The 25315-nt window shown below is 39.9% G+C and overlaps 1 protein-coding gene and 1 pseudogene across 1 annotated transcript; both read right to left on the reverse strand.

Annotated features, from left to right (window-relative positions):
• Nucleotides 1-7690: 7690 nt before the first annotated feature.
• On the reverse strand, nt 7691-9680 carry LOC132119391 (uncharacterized). The gene is made up of 6 exons (XM_059529295.1): nt 9371-9680; nt 9166-9282; nt 8972-9090; nt 8722-8869; nt 8528-8646; nt 7691-8430 (listed from the first exon to the last, which is right to left on the reverse strand). Exons 1-6 carry the CDS (start codon nt 9606-9608, stop codon nt 7810-7812), a joined length of 1362 nt encoding a protein of 453 aa, XP_059385278.1. The 5' UTR covers nt 9609-9680; the 3' UTR covers nt 7691-7809.
• Nucleotides 9681-22813: 13133 nt separating this feature from the next.
• LOC132118934 (putative nuclease HARBI1) lies at nt 22814-23960 on the reverse strand (annotated as a pseudogene).
• Nucleotides 23961-25315: the final 1355 nt, after the last annotated feature.

Consider the following 25315-nt stretch of genomic DNA (forward strand, 5'->3'; position numbering starts at 1 on the left):
GCCGAACGGCAGGACTGGTATGCCTGGCCCTCGAAGGCGAATCTCAAATATCGCCTGTGGTTTGATGCTATCTGTATTTGAAAATACGCGTCCTTCAGATCTATTGACATGAACCAGTCCCCTCTGCGAATCTGCGCGAGGAGCTTCCTGGTCGTAAGCATTTTGAAACTGCGTTTCATCAATGCCTTGTTCAGCTGTCTTAGATCCAGTATGGGCCTGAGTCCCCCATCTCTCTTGGGCACCAGAAAGTATCTGCTGTACAGCCCTCCCTCGCTTTGAGCTTGAGACACAGGCTCTATAGCCCCTTTGCTCAACAGTTTTGATATTTCGGCCCGAAGTATGTGTGCTACTTCTGTTTTGACCGTAGTTTCGACACGCGCTGAAAAGCGCGGAGGGCGTTGAAAAAACTGTAGCGAGTAGCCTCTCTTTATAATGCCTAGCACCCAAACCGAAACCCCTGGAAGCACTGACCATGCATCTGCATGAATGGCTAAGGGCTGGATGCGAAACGCGCTCTGTTGACCGGGCAACGGCGGCGCTCGGGTGTGCTGCGCATTTGAGGCGGGGAGCGCGCTGATCACAGCGGGCAGATCGCTCCCCCTCGACCCCGTCTCGGTGCTTAACCGACTGGGGGAAGGCTGAGCAGGTCCCGTGGGACTCGATATGTTTGCGAGTAACTGTGGGTTGCATATGTGCACATTTACCACTTTCAACTCGCTGTCTGCTTGTGCAGAGCGCACATGCATGGGCCTCGGTTTTACAGAGGCCGCGCGCCATATGTGACATAGTGTATGTGGGCACTGGGGAGTGGGCACGTTTACTATGCGGCGTGCTCGACCGATCTGTGTCGATCTTATGTGCACGAGCCCTGTGTGCAGGGCTGTGCTTACATGTGGAGATGGGCACTGAGGAGTGGGCATCGACACCGCATTTATAGCACCATCGGCCGTGGCCGGACGAGCGTGCACGGGTTTCGTTTTTACAGAAACCACATGACGCGTGTGACATAGTAATTGTGGGCACTGAGGGGTGGGCACGCTTACTATGCGGCGCGCTTGACCGATCTGTGTCGATCTTATGTGCGCGAGCCCTGTTTGCAGGGCTGTGCTTACATGTGGAGATGGGCACTGAGGAGTGGGCATCGCCACCGCATTTATAGCACCATCGGCCATGGCCGGACGAGCGTACATGGGTTTCGTTTTTACAGAAACCACATGACGCGTGTGACATAGTAATTGTGGGCACTGAGGGGTGGGCACGCTTACTATGCAGTGTGCGCGATCGACTTGAGTCGCTTTTATGGGCGCAGGCCCTGTGTGCAGGGCTGTGCTTACATGTGGAGATGGGCACTGAGGAGTGGGCATCGTCCTTACATTTATAGCACCATCGGCCGTGGCCGGAACACCAGAAAACACACTCTTTTCGTGAAACATCTGGGTAGCCGTGATAACGGCTTTTGTGTGCAGGCAAGCGGGCACTCGTGCAGGCTTGCACATTGCAGAAGACACTGAGGCAGTCACAACTCTTGGAACTGCAACAGCGGCGCGCTTGGGTGAGAGCTCGGCCGCAGCGGAACTCGAACACCGGCGCTTTCCCAGCAGTGCTAGGATGCTTTCGGGGCTTCTGGCTTCACCGCAATCCTCTGCCGCGGCTCCCGCGGTGCGGAGCGACGGCTTGAAGAGCGAGAACGGGGTCCCGAGCTGCGTTGCTGACGCTGTCGCGATGACGCAGTTGGAGGCGGTGGGCGTGGCTGAGAGCTCTATGGGGCCGGCCTAGAGCGGCTAGCTGCAAAACCAAAAAAAAGACACTGCAATTACATGGTGCATTGAATTTAACTTCTGTTTTCAGTGAGATTTAATAGATGTTAAAAAAATACATTTGTAATTTTTTTTATTTCATCCTATCTTGAGTTAAGTAATTTTAAAGTGTTCTAGCCATAATAAAATTACCACCATCAAATGATTAAGTCTAGAGATAATATCTGATATGAGTGGCTGAATATGTTTGCTTTAATATAAGGCCATGCAGATATATTCAGTAGATTCTGCCGTGAACAATTGTTCAGATCATGTGTTTTTTGCAGGACTGCCTGTAACGGATGCTCAGACAGGTCTGGTGCCTTTCCTGATCTCCTTCCTTGTAGGCTTTCTAGTGCATGAAAGAAGTGTGTGTGTGTGTGCTCTCATTGTTGTACTTGTTTATTCTGACATTGTTTTCCATGTTTGGATTCTTAGCAAAACTGTCTTTTTTTTCAAAACTGCTATTTCTTTTGGTAATCATAAGGTGGCTTCTTTTTATATTCTAATTTCATCTTTCTCTTTTATTGAACCATTTTCTGACATTTGGTGCAGTTGATTTTGACTTCAAAGTATCTAGAGGTCTAAAGCAGATCTTGCGTTTTGATAATAACGTCATTGAGATTGACATTTCTCTTATTTGACATTTAAGAGAGACATATTGTAAACTATGTCTGAAGCGTTTTGATAAGCTTTGAAAAACTTACTTATGCTGCTGTCTTTGAATCTTTTCAAAAAGCAGTTCCTTTTTTTCTATTGCTGCACAAATCATTCGGTGGCAGTTTTATTTTAGCAAAAAAAAATAAAAAATGCTTTGACAATGTACTTTGAATCTAAGATATCGGCCACAGAACTCCACAGATTTTAAATAATAAATAAATAATTCATAAAGATCTACACAAATGTATATACTGTTGATTTAAATAAATCAGTCAGCTTTTTAGAGCACACCAGCATCTTTATGGCTTTTAAACTGGCATTTTTTCTTTAAATTATCTAACACTGAATGTGCAATGACTTATTCACAGTAAATGTTGACTCATTCTCTTTTAGGCTCTGCTCATTTACCTGTTTGTAGATTTGTTTCAACAATGCCATTTAGCCCAACTTCAGGTACTGAAGGTAAAAATGTAAAAACATTCAAAAGTTTGGATACAGTAACATATTATTCTTTTAAAGAAATTAAGGGCCCTATTTAATGATCTAAACGCAAAGTGTAAAGCGCACGGCGCAGGTGCACTCAGGGCGTGTCCAAACCCACTTTTGCTATTATAACGACGGAAAAACAGTCCATGCGCTGGGCCGCATTTTTGGAATGGGTTGTCCCTATTCTCTTAATGAGTAATGGGCATAACGTTCAATACACCAATCTGAGTTTCATCTCCCATTCCCTTTAAGAGCGAGAAGCGCTCACGCCATGGTGGATCACTATTTACATGGTGTAATTTGTTGGTGGAAAAGCTGAATGCTTCTCTAGTGAAGAATATTTTTTTATATATATTTTGCATGTTTGTGTGATGCACATCCCTGTGTGTAATAAGCAAAGTCAATGCACACTGTGGACCTGCCCAGACAATTTTCTACCAATGCGCTCTTTAAATAGCAAAAAAATATTGCGCCATTGACTTTAGACCAGGTTTGAGTTGGTCTATGGCGCAGCTCCTTGGAATAGCAATGCACAAGCAATGCGCCTGAACACACCTCTTTTATAGACCAGCAAACCCCTTCGGCGCACAAATGGGCGCAAATGCATTTGCTCATTACACAACGTGGCGCCGGACTGAAACTAGCAAACACACTTGCGTCGCATTTTGCTGGGTGTATGATAGGGCCCTAAAACTTTTATTCAGGAATGATGCACTAAATTAGTCAAAAGTGACAGTGCAGACATTTATAATGTTGCAGAAAATTTCCATCTCAAATAAGTGCTATTCTTTTAAACTTTTTATTCATCAAATAATCCTGACAAAAACTGTTTTCAAACTGATAATAGTAAGAAATATTTGTTGCACATTTAATCAGTATAACAGAATGATTTCTGAACGATCATGTGACATCTGAAGACTGGAGTAATAACTTCTGAAAATTCAGCTTTATCACACATAATCATTTTTTATAATATATTAACACAGAAAAGAATTTAAAATGATAATAATACTTAAATGATCTTTGATAAGTTAAATGATCATTAATCAAATAAATGCAATTGTTCTACTTATCCACAAGAGATGTAATCCTCAAAAGCCAATATTTTGATGTAATACACGATATAAAACAAAGTATCTGTAGAACTTAAAATAAAAAAGGGAACAGCTATAATCTTTTTTTTTTTTACTAAATAAATGTCTTGACTGAACTTAAAAGGGTAACAATCAGCCTTTGAGTAGAAGACCAAACTCTTCTTGACATCAGAAGTTGCTAAATGTGACAACAAAAGCAGCAAAATTGTAAATGAAACTGGTAAATGGTTAAACAAGTCAACTATAATGCTACCTTCACATATCACCTTTCTGAAACTTCTTACTGTAATGATGAGCCAGATACGTTCGGAACCAAATGCAGCGCTTTATTAAAGAATGGTCAAACAGGCAGAAATCAGGAATGGCGTCAGGTGTGTCAGGGATAACCAGAATCAAAACCAGAAACAAGCAGAGATCGGGCCAGGCAGCAGAGAATCAGAGTCATCAGTCCAAAGATCAAACACAGGAAGAAACACTCGGAAATGTTAGACAGGCTAAACAAGACTTCGCAGTGAGTGAGAGTGAGTGTGCTGCTTTTATTTGTGTGTAAATGAGGTGCAGGTGTGGCAAGTAAATTGGCTGATGAATGATGTGCAGGTGTGGCAGGGTAATTGTGATGCAGTGACTCATGGGGAATGTAGTTCGGGTGTGGTGCAACAGTATGAGAGGTGCTAGTGTCCAACTGACATCTGGTGGTTGATGGGTGGAATGGTCCTGAATGGAGTGCCCTCTACTGAAGTTCATGGGCACTCCATCTCATGATCGTGACACTTCCCATTTCTGAAGTTGTATTTACTAGTTTGTCATATTCAATGCTTTGTTGTTGGAAAGATCAGAAATCATGGTGGACGACACATTCATGAGTTTACTCTTGTCTGTTTCTTTAGGAAACTTATTAAAGCCAAAAGGCTTAGAATATATTTAGTCTATATCCAACCCCAGCACGCCACTATTGCTGGCACTCGTTTAAAGTAAACATATTTGTATTTGTGTTGTATTTGCCTTTACTCTTGCCGTTTTCCCTGCTGTTTAACTGGTTAGGCAGGAGGTGGTGGGCATCGTAAAACAGTAGGAAGTATAGCAGAAAACAGATGGCAGCTGTATAGTTTCTTTGCTAAATGGACTACAGAGATTGTTAATATAGCTGGATTGAGGAGGAGCACAGAGGCTACGCTGAAATGCGTCATTATTATTGGTAACTAATCAGGGCTCATCTTGGCCCACGCAACAGAAAAATTAAGTATTTTTGACATGAGATGGAGGAAATAGACAGCTAATGAAGATGAATGAGGCAAAGAGAGGGGGCCACCTTGTCAGCAGGGATGATGGGCGAGAAATGAGGCCTTCCAGTGAACATCAGTAGGAATCACAGCAATCTGACACAGACACATTAATTGAAGTCACTGACCCACATGGTACTGAAGTAAAAAACTGTAACTTACTGTACATATCATGAAAAAAAATAAATAATAATAATAATACTTGACTGCTTATTGTTATGTTTGGTTGGATTGCCACTAGGAAATACAGGTGCTGGTTTTGGAACTGAATTTGGGATTTTCCTTATTTGTCAGTTATAATCATCAAAATTAAAAGAAATAAACATTTGAAATATATCAGTCTGTGTGTAATGAATGAATATAATATACAAGTTTCACTTTTTATTATTAAAGGCCCACCTATAGGCTTTCATAGTTGGATTAAGGGTGCTATAACATTGCAGAGTGGTTCACCTGATCCCTCATTTTGAGTCAAGGAGGGTGCTGAAGTGTAAAAAAAAAAAAAAAAAGAAACTACATGAAGCAACCATCAGTGTTGTGATGGAGGTTGACAGGTGAAGGGGGTTGATAGTCAAATTCAAAAAGTTGTGCTCGCACTAGTGAGGTGAGGCATGGTGGTCTTAATAGCTGCTACAGGACACCTCCACCAGTAAATCATGCACAGCGTTGTCATGCAGAGTAATGGCTGATATTTGCACAGGGCTGCTTTTGTGCTTTCCAGTTATTTACCAACAGTTCCTATCCATTTTTCTACAAGGCCCTGGTAACCTCTTTATCAGTCTGCTCTGGCTTGGGTGTGTTAAATTAACAGAAACTGACAGTGACAGAAATGTATTTTACTGAATATTTGCAACCTTAAATTGATTTCCAGGGGGTATTTTTACCATTATATGGCCAATTTTTTTAAGTTTGGGCAATAACTCCTGGAAGTGATGTGTTTTTGTGTATTTAATTATATATATATATTCTTTATGTTGTAGATTTAAGTAGCAAATGATAATCGCTAAAACTATTGAATATATTTTGAGACAAAGGTCTTCTTAATGGTTCCCAGTTTGGTTTAAGATAACTAAAGCAACAGCTTTTCAATAATGAGAATAATTGGGGCAAAAGGCAAAATAATTAACATAATTAACTGATTGATGACTTTTTTTAGTTGTTGACATGACATGGTTAGATTCACATGGTAAACTTAAGCCCCTTTCATACTGCATGTAGGTGCTGGAACATTGCAGAATTGCCTTCTGTGTGAACGCAAACATGTCCCGGGATTGATTCTGGGATCAATCCTGGGTTGCGGACCTAGTAACATTGCCGGGTTCAGTCCCAGAACCAGCTCTGTGTGAACAAAAGCCAGAACCATTACTGTAAAGGGTGTGTCGTAGTGATGACGCATGCTATAGTGCGACTCTTTTACCAGGTGTTTTGAAGGCAGATAAATGTTTGCGACGAAAAATTGTGCAAACTGTAACGAACCCTAGAGCAGTTAGCTTCTCACGATCATTTAAGTGAATGTTAACATGCCTAGCATTTTTGACCCATACATTACACGTCACATCCTGATATCACATGTCATTATGGGACCTTTACGGGTTGTGTGTGAATGCACACACATTCCAGGAAATCAATGGCAGTGTGAATGAACCAAAAATCTAACAATCTGGGTCCAATTGCTAGGACACAGTACCCATGTATTGTCCGGAACCTCAGTGTGGAAGGGGCTATGTATTATGTTGGGTGTCCACCTTAGAGATAATCATGTAATGAAATCATATTTAAAATCATAAGTCATTACTGTAAATCTATTAAATTATAGGACCTTTAATGCTTTCAGAATCTTTACTTTCGTTTCTGAATTTTAATATATTTTTTTTAACATTAGTATAACCATTGAACATCAAAAGCAGAAAATAGCATATTACAAAGTGAACTTGAACATTAAAATTTAGCTTTTTATCAATACTGTGTGCCATTCACCCCATGATAGTGAAACCTCACATGACTTTATGGTGAAAAAAAAATGTAGTTTTCCACGTTAATCTAGTCCATTATAAAAACAATGGCTTTAAACCCAGCAAAGGCAGCACAGCAAATCATTAAAACCCATTGTGGCACTGCCACCTCTGCATGAAGTGTGAACAATAATGCGTTAGCACGGGTGCTTTAAAAAGAATAAAATAAAACACCCCTACACTTTACACGTGGTGTGAAACCAGCATTATTGTACGCATCATCTTATCAAAGACAAGGCCTTTCCCCATTTGCAGGTTTCCCAGCATTAGAACTTGTTAAAGTTGGTAAACCTTTACTGGTGCACAGGAGACTTCAATATTTTCTGCGGTAACAAACTACAAAAAAAATAAAAATAGTCACATTTAAATAGTGTCACAAAGCTTTATTAGGCTTTAACCCAACAACTTTTGAGGTCACTTAATTTGTTCCAGGATCAATAAAAAGCAATGCCACCTCAGTCCACTCAGCTCAATCAAGTGGTCATCTTCGAGTCCTGTAAACTGAGGATAACAGTGCAGGAGAAGACAGTGATTTACGGCTGCGGGGACCAAAGATTGGCTCTTTACGATACTGAGGCATGAAAGGGTATTTCACAGTTGGAGACACAATGGGTTGGTGACCATAGAATGGGGGGTACATTGGATAACCTGGATATTGGTGCTCAGGCTGGTATGGGGCAGGGGCAGTCGTGGTCAATGCTGGAGTGGTCACTTCAACTGGGCTGTGGAAGCCATTCATATAAGGAGGGAGCTTTGGGTACCAGGGATATTGTGGTGCTGGGGGAGCAGCTGGGTCACCTTTAAAGTAATAAGGATCAAACACTGGCATGGGATACATGTGAGGGAACATGGGTTGCTGGAAAGGATATTGAAAAGGAGTAGTTGAAGCCGTTGTAGGTGGCACAGTGGGAGGCAGGGTAACAGGTACACCAGGAGGAGGATACCACCATGGCCTTCCAAAAGGGAAATGGTCAAACATTTGTTGCATATCAGTTGGGTCACGGACAGCAGGTGTGGTTGGGGCCAAGGTTGGTTGTGTCACAGGACAGGAAAGTGTCACTTCCTGGTCACCATACATCAGAGGGAGTTGCCTTTCAGTATCCTGAAGACCAAAAACAACCAGTAAACGGTATTACAAAAATAAGATCAATTCCACATTCAGTGTATGACAGTCACATCAAGTGCACAGTTACTCTTACTGTAATGTCCCAACAGCTTCCTGTGAATGGTGCAATGATAACCAGTGAACCAGCAGTAATCTCCAGTGTAAATGAGCATTTAGTGTACTTCTCAAGGAGAGGCTGCCACGATCCATCAACTAGAAGCAGAAAACCAGAATCAAGCACAAAAGGTCTTTTAACTATTAGATTGAATAAATTATTAAGAGACTTGCCTTTAACTTTAACTTCATCTGCTCTGACTCCAAATTTGACAATCATGCCAGAGGAGAAGCAGGACACCGTAGGGAGGGGAGGACTCACAGGGCAAGACATTTGCACTGGAGCTCCCATTATAATGAGTGGCAGAATATAACTTCCACCCTGTTAGGAGATGTAGAAATTAAGTTAAAACCTTTCAACACTCACAAAAAGCACATGGATGGAACGGACACAGCACTTGTCACCTTTATCATGCATGCTAACCTGTTTTCTGACATGACAGCCCCTGTATGGAGCAACAAGGGAGACATCCCTGCGTGCCCGCTTCAGTGAAAAACCACAACTAGCTGGCATCTCAGACAAGGGTACTGGCGACTCCTCTCCTTATAGTTCAGAAATTAAAGTTTGAGGGAAAAACATAAAACCTACCCCACGCACACACCAGACACATGACTCACCTCGGTCAACCAGAAAGTGCGGCATTCTCGGTCCCGGAATGCGCAAGGTCATTGTATTATTGCTACATCGCACATAACCCAGACGGCGCAGTTTAGCGCTAGCAGGTTGAAACCACACTTAAAAAGGAAAAATTAAAGTCAAGTTAAGAGTCCCCAATAAATAAAAAAAAAAATTATATTATACTACACATTTTAGTTCAGATACCTTCCTCATTTGACTGGTGCCCATGAGACTCCACTGACCTCAATGCAGAGGTCTTCACATTCTTATTAGATACTGCATCTTGACCACCAATTAAAAGTTGGCCAAATCGGACCATGTTTTCAGAGACTGCTCCAGAAGCAGCACCTGCTTCAGAAAAGGCCTCATGATCAGCCCTTAAAGAAAAACTCTGTGTCACCACAACCATTGTGTAAAGTAAGAGGCCCTTCGCCCAAAACATGGTAAGTTTTCAATCAAATGCCAAAAAGTTCAGTTATTGGAAAAACCTTAACTCTACAGCTTGACAAGCTTATTGAGAAATGCTGTGTTATTTCTACTTACTTTTGAATCACTCAGTGATATTGGACGACCAATCAACTCTGTTCATCAATTAGTTTGTTGTTTTCACCTGTGCCTCTTGTAATTAAAGTCTACATTGTTTCACACCCTGCATCCCAATGTGCATACGTAGCCTTGTCCAAATACCCACACTTGCGTTCTTTGCACTTGACTACTTCTATGATATATTTCCTGTATTTGGCCCAAGTGTTCAAGTGAGGATGAAGACCAAGTGTGTGTCAAACTTTTTATTACCTGATGGGACACATTTATAATATAGTAGAAATGCAAGTGTTTACATAGCTTTATTTTTATTTTAATTGTAAATACTTTGCATTTTAAAATTTGTATTCACAAAACATTTTATCTTCCCACTGAGAGTTCTCCTAAATAGCAGTAAAAGTTTTTAGCCACAAGTTTTTTTCTTAAAACCTATTCACAAAGCTGCTGAGACAAACTTTTACTAAGGAATAGACAGAAGTCTTAAGCTAAGAAAGGGCTGAATCAGTGAATGGCTAATAGTCTCTTGTCAGAGATTTATTCATATAAATACTGTATCATAGAGCGTGTTACGTCCCAAGAGTTCTGGGTTCGTTTTATAGTCATTTTGTTCTGGGGTGTATTCCAGAAAGCAGGGTTAACTTACAATGAACTAAACCCTGAACTCACGGTTGATTAACCACAAACCTTGCTTACTCGAGGTATGTGGTTCCAAAAACGCGTCCAGGAGTAAGTTCATTCAACGGTATGTTCCTGGTTAAGACTCAAGACATTCTCAACAGAGCGGCGAATCGACGAGTCAGTGTAGAAACGGACGCTAAGAAAAAGCGCGACAAGCTGTTTCTTTCTTCTTCTTTTGTTCATTAGTTGTTTACATGCTTAGTGCATATCTCCACCTCATGATTGGCTGTGCAATCATTTTTTTTTTCATTTAATCTTTAATCCTTGAGAATTTAAATTATATTGTTTGTTTCATGCTAATTATACATTAAGTCATATAAGATATATATTTTGATTTAGAATTTAGACATTATGAAAAATGCCCCTCCATGTGTGAGATATAACATGTAATAAATGAAATATATAAATATATATATATAAGTTAAACATTACCATGTCATAGTGTTTTATAATTTATACATACCTCTTAATACATAATTTATAGATAACTCTTATATATGCCAATAAAAGAAATAATCATATTAAAATAATATATGACCTTATTTATTACTTAAATTAGCGCTTCCTCATTAACACATCATATATATATATATATATATATATATATATATATATATATATATATATATATATATATATATATATATATATATAGGCTATATTACATATTGTAATATTATATAATGTTTTGCGCTATCTGACACGCCCACTGAAGGCTCGCTGCATTGAACTAACCCTGGAACATAACCTGCTCCAGAGCAGGTTAAGTTCAGAGAGTGAGTTGCTATGACTACTAACATACCCTGAAAGTTACCTCCGTTTTTGGAACCGAAATTTGAGGTTTGTGTATTTGTTTTTTGTTTTTTACCTGGGGCCTGTTGCACAAAACTAGGATAAGGGATTAAGCCAGGATATCTTGGTGATCCTGGCTCAATTGATCCGTAATCCGGTTGCACTAAAGCTGGATAGGGGGCAGGAGGATATGTTATGGTATAAATTACCATGGAGATTTATTCTGTGAAGCTAGCCTGCTCCAGACCAGGCTAAATTCCAGGATCTATTTAATCTCATCCCTAATGTCAGTCAGCAGTCACCACAAATGGAAACCAATAGTTATTTCACTGCTCACTATACATTATCACATATAACTAGACCCACTGTCATTATTTAAACGTTTGTGATCATTAATTTCAATCATTTTGGATAAATAGTGATTTTTAGATGATGTTGCTATCATTAAATAATTTACAGTTTCCCATAGACTATAAGGCTATATATAAAATGATAGAATATTAGGGCCACAGAGGGAAAAAAAAGACAAGTCATAATATTGTAACCAGTTGTTTTAAAGGAGGACAGTTGTTAAAATGACAGATGTGGGGCATTTCGTGAAATTGTACTTCAGTATGGTTTCATAAACAAAGACATGCTGATGTGCCAGAATATTAAGTATCACATTGTCATAAGTATCAAAACTGTAAAAAGAATATGTAGCTTTTCTGCAGAAAGAACCAGCCTCATAAATTTATGACTATCCTTTTTCCTCAGTGTGGCCCTAGTACTCTGTCATATAAACAAATACACAAATACACATTCCATATGAATATAAAAACACAATGTGTAACATTATGTTCCTTTATTGAATAAGGACAAAACAAAGCAGGTAAACCATCAGCTCCTTTCGAAACTGAAGTCACAGTGACTCTACAAGATGGAAAGCACAGAATCAAAGCATATTATACAAAATGATACATACACATTCAAAGGTCTGTATATAACACACCCTGCATGTCTGCACACTAAAATAAATGCAGGACAAATCCATACACATCAACTGAACAGACAAATGAATGGATGCAGTAGCCTCCCTGCAGCCTTGTATTACACACAGTATACCGCACAAACATCATAAGAGGCCAAATTCGTAAAAAACGAACCCAAAAAAACCCAAATTCCTCTGCCACCGCAGGACATATTTAACCAAAATTGAAAGCACACATACTAACTAAAATAATTCAACACATATTGGTCCCTCAGCAGCCGACCACTGTCGTCATCAGGGAAGATTGCCGGATTGTCCCAGTCCATGGCTGGTGGCACTCTGGGGGCCCTCTCCTTCCTCAGGCAGGCCACATTGTGGAGGACAGCACAAGCCACAGTAATATCACATGCCCTAACAGGGCTGACCCTTAATTTGTGAAGGCAGTGAAAGCGTGCCTTCAGGAGGCCAAAGGTCATTTCAACTCTGGCCCTGGTCCTGGCATGGGCATGGTTGTAGGCCTGCTGTGCTTCCTGGGGGTCTGTGAAAGGTGTCAGGAGAAAAGGCTGGCAGCCATACCCCCTGTCTCCCAGCAACAAACCAGGGAATTCACCTGTCAACACAAAATCTCATCATTACTACCTCATAAACACAGTGAAGTGACATTCATTCAGCCAAGTATGGTGACCCATACTCAGAATTTGTGCTCTGCATTTAACCCATCCGAAATGCACACACACAGAGCAGTGAACACACACACACACACACACACACACTGTGAGCACACACCCGGAGCAGTGGGCAGCCATTTATGCTGCGGCGCCCGGGGAGTAGTTGGGGGTTCGATGCCTTGCTCAAGGGCACCTAAGTCATGGTATTGAGGGTGGAGAGAGAACTGTACATGCACTCCCCCCACCCACAATTCCTGCCAGCCCGGGACTCGAACTCACAACCTTTCGATTGGGAGTCCGACTCTCTAACCATTAGGCCACGACTTCCCATATTCTTGACACCGCCATGATGGTTATAAATAGGGGTTGTGTGGCTTACCTTGTGATAGGCACTGATAGATTTCAGAGGCCCGGAAGATTCTGGAGTCATGGACTGAGCCAGGCCATTTTGCCACAACATTGCTGATCACACAGTCAGCATTGCAGACCATCTGAAATCATAAGATGAGGAATATTACACCAATCAATGCACATCACTGGCAATGCAGAGTGTTCGTCAATGGACAATATCAAAAAGTTATGTTCACCTGAACATTAATGCTGTGAAAGGATTTCCTATTCACAAAATTGGCCTCATGGGCACCTGAGAGGGCTTTTATCCTTATGTGTGTGCAGTCCACTGCACCAATGACATTGGGGAAACCTGTCACACAAAGTAATGAGTATCCTACTATGTGTTAACAGTTGTCCTGTAATTTGTAGATCCTCTTACCTGCAATCCTATAGAACTCCTCTTTGATGTCACAGAGTCTTCTGTGGCCAGGGAAGGAGATAAAGACATCTGCTAATGCTTTGATAGCCAGACACACACTCTTTATTGTGCGGCAAATTGTGGCCTTGTTCAGCTGTTCTGCATCCCCCACTGAGTACAGGAAGGCTCCACTAGCAAAAAAGCGCAAGGCCACACAAACCATTTGCTCCACACTCAGTGCATGGCTCCGTGCAGTGCGGTGCTTAATCCTGGGACCCAGTAGTCTGCATAGATACCTGATGCCATCTGCAGAAAACCTGTATCTTTCATATAGATGGTCATCAGGGAAGGCCAGTGGGTCCAACCGGTCCCTGAAGACCCTTTCTCGCCTGAAGGCTCTCCTCAGCACAAGTGCTTCTTCATCCACCACATCTCGCAAGAATGGGCATGCCATTGTCAGAGCAGAAAGGAACACACAGTTTTGGGCCTTCATATAGGCTAGTGGCCACACCTGGTGCTGGGGGTGTGGGCAAAAGAGGCCGGTGCCTTATAACGATGACTTGGTTGTACTGATTGCTGGGAAAATAAAAAAAACCTTAGAAAGATGCCACCGTCCTGTGTGCTCACAATAAGAGCGGATATGTCATGGCTCACTTGACTTTACGAGAATATACCTAATTTTTTTTTGAGCTGTGTCATCTTCTTGGAGCTGGGGGAGGAAAGAAAAATAATTATTAATACATTTGTGTTACAGTTAGCATACAGTGTACATTGAAGGCATATCTCACCTCCCTCTCAAGTTTTTTTATTTCAAGGTCCAGTTTCCTAATTGTCCTCTTTTTTATTTCGGACTCCAGTGCAAGATTTTCCATCTTTTTCTTCTTGTACTGAATGTCTATGCCTGCCAGTTCTATTTGGCGCTGGAGGTGGTTGCCATACAACTTTCTGATAGCTTGTGAGCTCTGTGAACACAATACAATTAGCGCAGCTGGAATTTGGCAGGATGTGGTGTCCTTTTATTAATACGCACTATGTTGCCAGGCTGGTTTTCCCACTGTATAGCATCTGGGTCCTGTAAAAGAAATTAGATTTTTTGATTTTGATGAGGACTCCTCACCATTGTAGAGTAAATAGTACTTTCACAGTCTTAACATGATACCTCATGCCTTCTGGAATCCAGAGAGATGGTCTCCTCCTCATCATCGTCTCCATCATGTGCTGTTGCTGCTGCACTGGGGCTTTCACCCTATCACATTTAATCGGATTCATATTGAAGCTAGTAGACAAGACATGCCAGGCCTACAGTATGCCTTTGATGGAGTACTCACTGGATCAGCATCGTCTGGTGCTTGTGCTGGTGGCTCTAACAGGAACACAGTGCTGCCAGACACTGCAAGGCAATAGGTAAACCAAAGTCAGACAGTCCAAATTGATTCAATATGAATGTGGTTGTATCCCATGTAGAGATGGAAGGACATACCTTGAATGAAGCGGGTGGCATCTTGGGAGGAACCTATGCTCGTCTCTTTCCCCCCAGGGATCCCCTCTAAGACGGGCCTGCCTTTATTTAGCTCCAAGGCCATGTCCTCTGCTTGGGTAAGGTCAGCCTTTGGTGACCCACCACCCGTGCCTTGTCTGTGGGTCTTCTTTTTCAATGCTAAAACAGTACAGACAATGTGTGAGCAGGCAGCTTCTGGGTACAATATATGCTTGTGCTTTGTTAAATATTAGTCAGGGACCATACCATTCTGCAGAATGTTCTTGTATTTGATTTTGACCTGCTGCCATGTCCGTTTTGGCCTGTTCATGTTTAATCTACATCACACGCACACACACACACACACACATTCTTTATCACAAGAACATTTAAAAAATGACTTGGTATTTTTGTCTTGTTTTCAGTAAAAATATCAAAAAAAAAAAAAAATCTTAAATAAAGATGTATTTTCTTGATTTGCTAAATGACCTAGCAAAATAAGTATAGTTTAGACAAAAAATATAAACTTTAAGTAAATGTGTGCTTAAAACAAGCAAAAAAAATAAAAAATCTGTCAATATAATAAGAAAAAATCTCTTGAAATAAGTTTACTTTTTCCATAAACACTTAATTTTAGAAAAGTTCTCTTGTTTCACTGGCATATTTTTTTGCTTATTTTCCTAGGTAATTTTGCTCAAGAAAATATTTAAGATTTTTTTTAGATATTTTTTTTTTTACTGAAAACAAGACAAAAATACTAAGTAAGAAAGACATTTTTGCAGTGCAGTGAGCAACCGACATTGGGTCCTTTGAAAGGCGCTATATAAATTAAAGTGATTATTATTATAGCTCATCTATTTATTCAATTAAATTTTTATTTATATAGCACTTTTCACAATTGTTTCATTCTGTCAAAGCAGCTTTACATTAATAAAAGCAGGAGAAACACACAAAAAAACGGTGGACAACATAAGAAGCAGAGTACAACGGCTAAGATTAAACCGTACTGAGCGTAGTAACGTTAAATAATAATGTAAGGCTTTAATAATAATTTATCATAGCTTTATACAGTGTGATGGAGTTACTTTACACAATTTCACTCATATCTGCAGTGCATTTCAATTAAAAATTTAACCGTTTCATAATTACAGTACAACTGCGTTTTGGGAGATGTGAATTAAATATTTGAATTGTAATTGTGATGTTTCAGCCGAGCGGTGAGTGTGTAATTGTGCACTACTTAGGCATTCATGGGGTCTGCAATATTTGGCCACGCTTTTTCTCTTTGCTTTATCACTGTGGCGGTGTTGCCTTTCTTCTTAATTATATCTTTTACCTCCTCGTATGCCTCCATGACGATTTGTGCTTCCGACGGGGAAAAAGTACGCGGCTCTAGTTGCCATGGTAAATCAGTTAATCTGTGATCTGTGGCGGGGTCTATTTGAGTGAGCCGTGAGCGCGCACCTATCCAGGATTGGTTTCACCTGGCTTAATGAATCCGTGTCTGCTCATCCTGGCTTGGTCTTTGTTCAACCAATTAAGCCTGGACGCACATGTTTTGGCTTCATTGAGCTCAGCTGAGTCATTTATCCCGGATGTCTTAATTCTACTTTTGTGCAACAGGCCTCTGGTAAAATGGCTTCTGTGATTGTTCCGGCAGCTGATTGGTGGTTCAGCGGGTGATTGGGACTTGGAACTCCGCCCACTCATCATTGGCTGCAGCTGGCTGGGCTCCTTAAAAAGCTAAGTCTTGGCTCAGTTTGGTCTTTCTGTTCCTGTTTTTGGTTTGGTTTGTACCCTGTGTGTGTTTTGGTTTTCTGACTTGATTTTTGATTGAAATATTTGAGAATAGTTTTGAACTATTTTTGTGTGTTAGTAAACCTAACTTGTGTTCCATTTTTGGGACTTGTAGTAGCAGGCCAGAGCACATGTGTTTGGTTTTCTGACAACTTTGAAATATGAGAATAGTTTTAAACTATTTCTGTGTTAGTAAACCTAACTTGTGTTCCTTTTTTGAAAGTTGTAGTAGCAGGACAGCGCACTTGTGTTTGTGGATTCTTATAATTTCTATTAACTCGCTTTTCTTTCTGTTTATAGGGAGTTGGGGAGTAGATTTAGAGCTACCCCGGGGTATACATGTATCACCCGTAGGTATGTTTCTGTCTAAAAACATCAGCTAGACCTGGGGGCTGTTCCATAATAGCCGCTTAGAAAAGCGGGGATTAAAGTCCAAAACCTGACTTGAATGAGCCGAGCTAAACATCCGCGCTTAAATTGGTTCCATAACAGTAAGTTGAGGATCGTGTGATCTTACTAATTTGAGTCAGGTTTAAATAGTCTAGATAATTGCGCGTGCACGCCATTGTTTAAAAGTCCTGAAAAGTCGAGCATGGGTCAATCGATTTACTGTGGGCTACCATGGCAACAAAAGGAAAAGATATGTTCATGGCAACGGAACAGCGTTTGCTATTGGAAACATATGAAGAATTTAAAGATGTCATCACCAAAAAAGGCAATACAGCGGCAATAAATAAAGCAAGATAGAAAGGTTGGCAGGAAATTGCTGATCGTCTCAATGCGTAAGTAGCGGTGTAAGCTATTTAAAATACTTTATCAACATTGAATGTGTGTCAAAATACATTGCAAAGTTTGTGTGAATAACCGTAACGTTAATTGCTTTCACGCAGCAGCAACTTAAGTGAAGGAAAAAGAACCTGGCAGCAGGTGAAAATAAAATTATAAAAATATAGTTCAGAATGGTAAGTAAATCCAATGGTATGTATATATGTAATCAATGCCAGCTTGGAGTTACAACTATTCAGGTTTTTTTAATGTATTTTTTTTAATTGCAGCGACCAAAAAGACTGAGGTTGCTGGCACTGGGGGAGGACCACCACCAGCCAGCTTCACTCCTGCAGAGGAGCTGGCTTTGGAAATTAATAAAGGGAGGACCGTCCTTGAGGGAATGGAGGGGGGGACATCATCTAAAATGATATCACGTAGTATAAGGAGTGAGTATATAAAAGGTGTGGCTGTGTTTTATTATGATTATTCCTTCCTGACTAACTGATTTCCTTCTTCCTTTGGCATTGTAAGCCTAAGTACACCATAGCAGTAATATCACGTAGAGGTACTTGTGCTACTGTAGTGGTGCATTTTGGTAAAAAAAAAAAATTCTATCAAGATTCTGTATGCTTTATGGATCCACCAGACATCATGTTGCCTGCGAGTATGAGACCTTTTAAATCAGTCATGTAAGCTAATGAGTTTAACTGAGTTTAATCCGTGGTCACGGGGAGAAGTCCCATCAGTTGAGGAGGTTGAGGAGACGGTGTCTGCATGTTCAAGGAGGCCTGAGGTAGTCACAGGTTCCATGTGATACTGTATTGAATATTAAAAAGTGTACTTGTGTGATAAAATGATTTTTTTTTTTAACTTAACCAGGTAAAACTCATTGAGATTAAAATCTCTTTTACAAGAGAGACCTGGCCAAGATGCAGCGTAAAAAAACAAACATAAGGAACAGTTTCCAACATATAAAAAAACCCACATCAAAGACACATATATATCACAAGACCCAGTACTGAATAAGGCTTAATATAACTTTATGAACAATTACACTGACCAGTGTTCACCTGCTCCACATTCTTCAGAGTTGAAACAAACTGTCTATAAGAAATACAGGTAGTCATTTTCAATGATTTCTGAAGAAGGTTCCAGGCAGAAGGTGCTGCAAACATAAAGGCTTTTTTCCCTATTTCTGTTTTGACACGGGGTACCAACAAGTGTAGTACATCATTTGAACGTAATCCATAATGGCCATGATTACTTGTTAAAAGGACACTCAAATAAGTAGGAGCTAGTCCAAGAAGTGCCTTGTAAATGAAACATAGCCAGTGAGTGTACCTTTTTGCATAAAGAGAGGGCCATTTTGCTTTATAATAAAGGATACAATGATGTGTCCTATAACCACAACCAGTAAAAAAACGTAATGCACAATGATACACAACATCCAGTTTCTTCAAACATTGGACAGAAGCATTCATATATATCAGATCACCATAATCTAATATGGGAAGAAAAGTGGCCATCACCAGGTATTCTCTAGCGCGAATGGATAAGCATGATTTTGATCTGTAGAGATAGCCAAGCTTTATCTTAAGCTTAGAAACCAGATTGCTAACATGGGTTCTGAAACATAATTTAAAATCAATGATTATACCCAAATATTTATAACTGTTAACTAATTCAATTTCATTTCCTTCAAAAGTTGAGATGCTTGAAGAAGAAACTGGAAGTTGTCTTGAGTTTGTGAATACCATTATTTTTGACTTTTGTACATTTAAGACCAGCTTAAGCTGTTTTAAATGGTTCTGAACAGTATTAAATGCAGACTGCAAAAGCTCAAGGGCTTGTGCAGTAGATGATGCAGTACAGTAAATAGTGTCATCAGCATAAAAGTGATGCATAGCATTCGATAGATTTTCACAAAGTTTGTTTATATAAATTGAAAATAATATGGGCCCTAATACTGAGCCTTGAGGAACCCCCTTGGAAATAGGCAAAAATGAAGACACAGAACCAGCCATTCGAACACTTTGGGTTCTACCTGACAAATAATTTGCAAACCAATCTACCGAATGCTTAGACAAACCAATGCTCACTAGACTGTTCACAAGAATGCCGTGATCAACTGTATCAAAAGCCTTTGAAAGATCTATAAACAACGCAGCACATATTTTCCTATTATCCAATGCCCCAGCAATATCATTTATCACCTTCAATGCTGCAGATATGGCGCTATGTTGTTTCCTAAACCCTGATTGAAAAGGTGAAAGGATATCATTTATATTTAAAAATTCCTTTAGTTGCTCACCAACCAGGCGCCCCCTTTTAGTAATGGTGTAACATGGGCTGACTTCCATACTTTAGGGATGTCATTTTCGACAATTGTTAAGTTAAAAATATAACATAAAGGCTCCGCAATGAAGTCAGCTGCTATCTTAAGGAAGAAGGGATCTAAATTATCAGGACCAGCAGACTTTTTTGTGTCTAATTCCTGAAGGGCTTTATGGACTTTGGTAATTGATAAAGGAGAAATATAAAATTGTTTTTCTGAAGGTAAACATGGGTCAGAGGGGTTCTCCTGTACAAAGGAACCAGAAGAATCAGGACATAAGGATTCAAATAGGGATCCTGAAGAAATAAAGTGCTCATTAAAGCAAGCTAACATTGTTTGTTTATCAGTCACCTTGCCTGAATCAGCCATAACATGAGGGGGTAGTTCACTAAAGCTAATATTTCCAAAATAGGCTTTAATAATTTTCCAGAACTTGCCTGGATTATTTAAGTTTTTTGTAGTTTCATTAACAAAATACTCTGATTTTGACTTTTTAATAAGAGATGTAAGTCTATTTCTCAATTGCCGAAAATAAACCCAGTCCGTTTCGCTCTTTGATTTCCTGGCCCTTGACCAGGCAGCATTCCTATCCTTGAGAAGGCATGAAATCTCAGGAGAAAACCAGGGATTATTTCGGCCTTTAACTCTGAATTTACGTACAGGGGCATGCTTATCTATGATCCTAAGAAAACCATCATAAAAATAGTTCCAGGCCAATTCTACTTTATCTATAAGGTAGATTTTGTTCCAATCAAAATGAAACCGATCATGTAGAAAGGCTTGTTCACAAAAATGCTTCATATCCCTTTTAAAAATAATCCGTGGTCTCTGTTTCATGATTTTAGCATTCCTAACTGCCGCAATTGTACAATGATCACTCAGGTCATTTGCAAACACACCTATATCTGAGAATTTGTGTGGAGCAGTTAAAAACAAGTCAAGTAAAGAGGACTTTTCAGGGCACTTGAGGTTTGGACGAGTTGGACTATCAATTAACTGTGTAAGATTAAAAGAGTCACAGACAGATTTAAAACTATCTGAAATAGAGGTCAACCAATCCAAGTTAAAATCCCCAGCTAAAAGGACCTCTCCAAATTCAAAGCTCGATAGATGATGATTTAAAGAGTATAGAGCCTCAGTACTTGCTGAGGGTGGTCTATAGCAACCTATGACCGTCAATGTTTGCCCCAATGTAAACTCCATCTTTAGGGCTAAAAGCTCTAGCTGCTTACTAATGGATACTGAATACACAATGTTACAAGGAAAAAGATTTTTTATATAAATGGCAATGCCACCACCCTTCCTAGGGCGGTCACAACGGTAGACGTTGTAGCCCTTGATTGCTATATCCCTATCTAAAATAGATTTACTAAGCCATGTTTCTGAGATTATAATAATGTCAGCATCTGTTGAGTGGGCCCAAGTTTTTATAAAATCGAGTTTGGGGAGAAGACTTTGGGCATTAATATGTATAAAACCTAGTCCGGCTCTAGTTTTGAATTCTTCCGGAGTATTTAAATTATTTGGTACTGGACCAGGGTTTGGATGAACACTACCAGAGAGTATAAGAAGGAGAACAACTATACATTTTCTTTTTATATTGTAACTAGGCAGTGCTACTTTTCTATAAAAACAGTAATCTGGTCTAAAAGGAAGATAAAAATAAAAACATTTAAACCAATCATGTAGACCAAATAACTTAACTAAATCAGATAAATATAGAATTCTGTAGTCACCAATAGTCTGTGGATTCCAGCTGAGTTTGATGTCCATAGAGCCAAAGTCCCAGATAGTGCCTAGATATTTTTGGGACTGTGGAGAGAGCTCATCATATTCATAATTTCTATGAATCACCTCACTGGTAATAGCCAAAGATAAAATTAGGACTAATGATAAAAGCATCATGTTAATAGCACTCCAACTGTTACTCGAGTCTATTTACGGAATCAATCCAAGCCAGATTCTTCCTTTCAAATCCAACCGTGGCGGTGAATGACGTCACGGTGTAAACAGGAAGAGTTTCATCCAGGAGAAACAGCATCAAAATCTAATTTTTTTTCCCACACAACACGGGTGTCTTGTGAATTCAGTCACTCAACATGTCATTCACACTGTTAAAAACCGACAGATTCGAGACAGACAGGTACTAACAGCCGCCATCTTGGAATGTGGCCGCCATCTTGGAATGTGGATCATAATGTGTTTTCAGGATGCTGACACTGTTCTAGAGCCCTCTCAGTCTGGGACCACATGTGACAAAGTGAGTAAGAAATGAAAACAATGTGACAAGAGTATTCAATGAAATAACTTAAATCTATGTTGCTACAGAACCCAGAAAACCTAAAAGGAGTGTATAAACGCTACCTCCTTAAACAAATGGAAGCGATTGATATCGACATCCAGTATAAAAAAACTGAAGATGAGGAAGTTGGAGCTGGAAATTCAACAGCTACAGAAAAATGCAAGTAGAACTACCATTTTTAAAAAAGGAAAAGGAAAAAAAAGTTACCTTTTTGATCCCTTTCCACAATTTATTTGTGTGTTTTCACCCCTAACAGGCAGATTCACTCTGAATAAAGACAAATCACATTAAATACTTTGACTTCTGTGTGTTTGTTTAACTAAGGAGAAAGTTGAGGGGCCAGTGGAAAATTTTAAAAGCTACACATGGTTTAGACCATATTAAGCAAAATAATTATTTGCATATGTGTCTCGTATAAGTCTGCCTGTTTCGTTTTCTTCCAATACTGCTTCATTGCCCCAGTCTTCCTCTTCAACAATCCTTGGTTGCCTCTCTCTCCTCAGACAAGCAATGTTATGGAGCACTACACAAGCAACTACAATGTCACATGCCCTAGGTGGAGTCACTCAGAGGTGCTTCAGACACTGAAACCTTGACTTTATCAGCCCAAATGCCATCTCTATACGACCTCTTGTGCGTGCATGGGCAATGTTGTAGCGGTGCTGTGCCTCTGTCTGGGGCTCCTGATAGGGAGTCAAGAGGTAAGGCAGGCATGGGTATCCCTTGTCTCCCAGCAAAACTCCTGAGAATTCTCCTGCATAGACAGAATGTGTATATATAATGTAGTTTTTTTCTTTTTTTAAGACTGATTTTAAGTTTTAAGTGATTACTAGCATACCTCTTGCTAGTTGCTGGTAGAGAGATGAGGCTCTAAAGATTCTGGAGTCATGCACAGAGCCTGGCCATTTGGCCTCTACATTTGTGATGAGGCAATCTGCATCACTTATCATCTAAAATAAATTAAACCTGTAGGTCACTACATTTTAATTGCAATGAACTAAACACTGATGCCCAGCTTAGTACAGAACACTTAGTGCTAGAGCATAGCCTTCAATATCATCTCAGTGGGACCGTACCTGTACATTGATGCTGTGTACTGATTTCCTATTCACAAAGTCAGTTTCATGTGGACCAGACGGACACTTAATACGCACATGGGTGCAGTCCAATGCACCGATAACATTTGGGAAACCTAGGAAAATTATGTTTGTTTTAAATATGTCCCATGTAAAATCAACAGTCAAGAAATATTTCCATGTTTTATAGTTATTTGAACTTACCAGCTATTCCATAAAAGGCATGTTTAATGGTACGAATAGCTTCGTGGCCAGGGAATGTGATGAACACATTGAGTAGTCTTTTTAAAGAAAGGTACACAGTTCGTACAGAGCAGCAAACTGATGCTTTGCTGATATTCTCTGCATCTCCAACTGTGTACAAAAATGTTCCACTGGCAAAAAAGCGAAGTGCAATGCACACCGTCTGTGGGACTGTGAGCGCTCTGTTGCGGCGTGTATTATTTTCAATGTATGGGCTTAGTAATCTACAAATATATGCAATCCCATCTCTTGAGAACCTATATCGCTCTTACAGGTAGCTGTCATTAAAAGCCAATGGGTCTGACCTGTCTCTGAAAGTTCACTCTCTTTGAAATGCCCTCCGCAAGACTATAGCTCCCTCATCCACCACCTCATCTATGAAAGGACACGCCATGGTTAAGTTTGGAAACGATTTCAGCTCCCTATTTATATACTTTTAATTAATTACCAAACTCATTAACCAAACTCACCAATTAAACACACAAGTTTTGAACATTTCTTAGTGTATTTATACCTTATAATTTCTTACATTTATTAGTAAAGTACATTTGCTTATTTAAAAAAAAAAATTTATTAATAGTGGTTAAGTAAAATAAAATGACATCGAAATACCAGAAGGTGAGTATAAATGGTATGCTCGTTAAGCCTGAACTCAGACTTAGCCTGACAGTTAGCCTGCCCCGGACCAGGTTAATTTGCCAGCATAAGTTGCCGGGGTAACTGAGTTTGAACTTTTGTAAGTTTGATTTATGAAACCGAATCTACCAAAAATAAGCCTGACTAACCGAAATAAGCCTGGCTTATACTCTAATCTTGGTTTATGGAACAGCCCCCTGGGCGGACCACCAGCTGTAAGTTTGGTTAGGGCGCCTTGATCGTGTGCCAGATAGGGATTGTATTTATGTGTGATTTAGTATAGGTTAGGGGTGGGGTCCTGTTTATTTCTTTGCTTTGGTCTGTCCAGTCCTCCCCTTTTCCCAGAATATTGTTTATTTATTTACAATAGAATAGTTTATTTACAATATTACCGTGGCTACATAAGCTTTGTTTTTATACGGTATTTGGTGTTTGTGTCCTTTTTCTCACACTGCAACTCCATACCTCCTTTGTTGGCATCGGTGGGCCCGAGCAGTGGGTTGTCAGGCTCCCCTCCCTTTGGGGAGCTAGAACGTAACAGAGCACAATATTATGTTGCCATATTCAAATAAAGATTTTAAAATGCTCTCACTAATTAAACAAGTAGGCTATAGATTCAGCTATTTGTCAGCCTTTTATATGTGTGCTTCTCATGCATTAGGGCCAAAGATTCTTCTGGTCGACTAGAAGTCATTCGTTTTAAGCATTAGTCGACTATTAGTCACACTTTTATTAATAAACCATATAAATCATAATAATGAGCCTTTAATTGCCTACATAGCCTAATAAGCGATCAAGTGCACACACAAAAAGGCTTGCCACAGCGCACTGGCAACTATAATTAGGGAAAAACAGAAAGTACACTGCATTAACGTTTTAATTTATTGTAACACTAGCTTGGATTTTAACTCTTTCGCTAGGTATTTGATTAAATGAAAACAGAATACTTACATTTCAATGTGTTCTTTGAGTGTAAACACTGTCGTCATCTGCGTGCAAGTGATTCTGGGATATGGTAAGGAGCCAAGTGTCCATCAGATACAGGCTGCATCTGAAAACTTAGGCAGGTGACTTACTGCCTCACTGCCGTATCAGGCAGTGACTTTACAGGCA

The sequence above is a fragment of the Carassius carassius genome, chromosome 38, assembly GCF_963082965.1.
Source record: "Carassius carassius chromosome 38, fCarCar2.1, whole genome shotgun sequence".
NCBI lineage: Eukaryota > Metazoa > Chordata > Actinopteri > Cypriniformes > Cyprinidae > Carassius > Carassius carassius.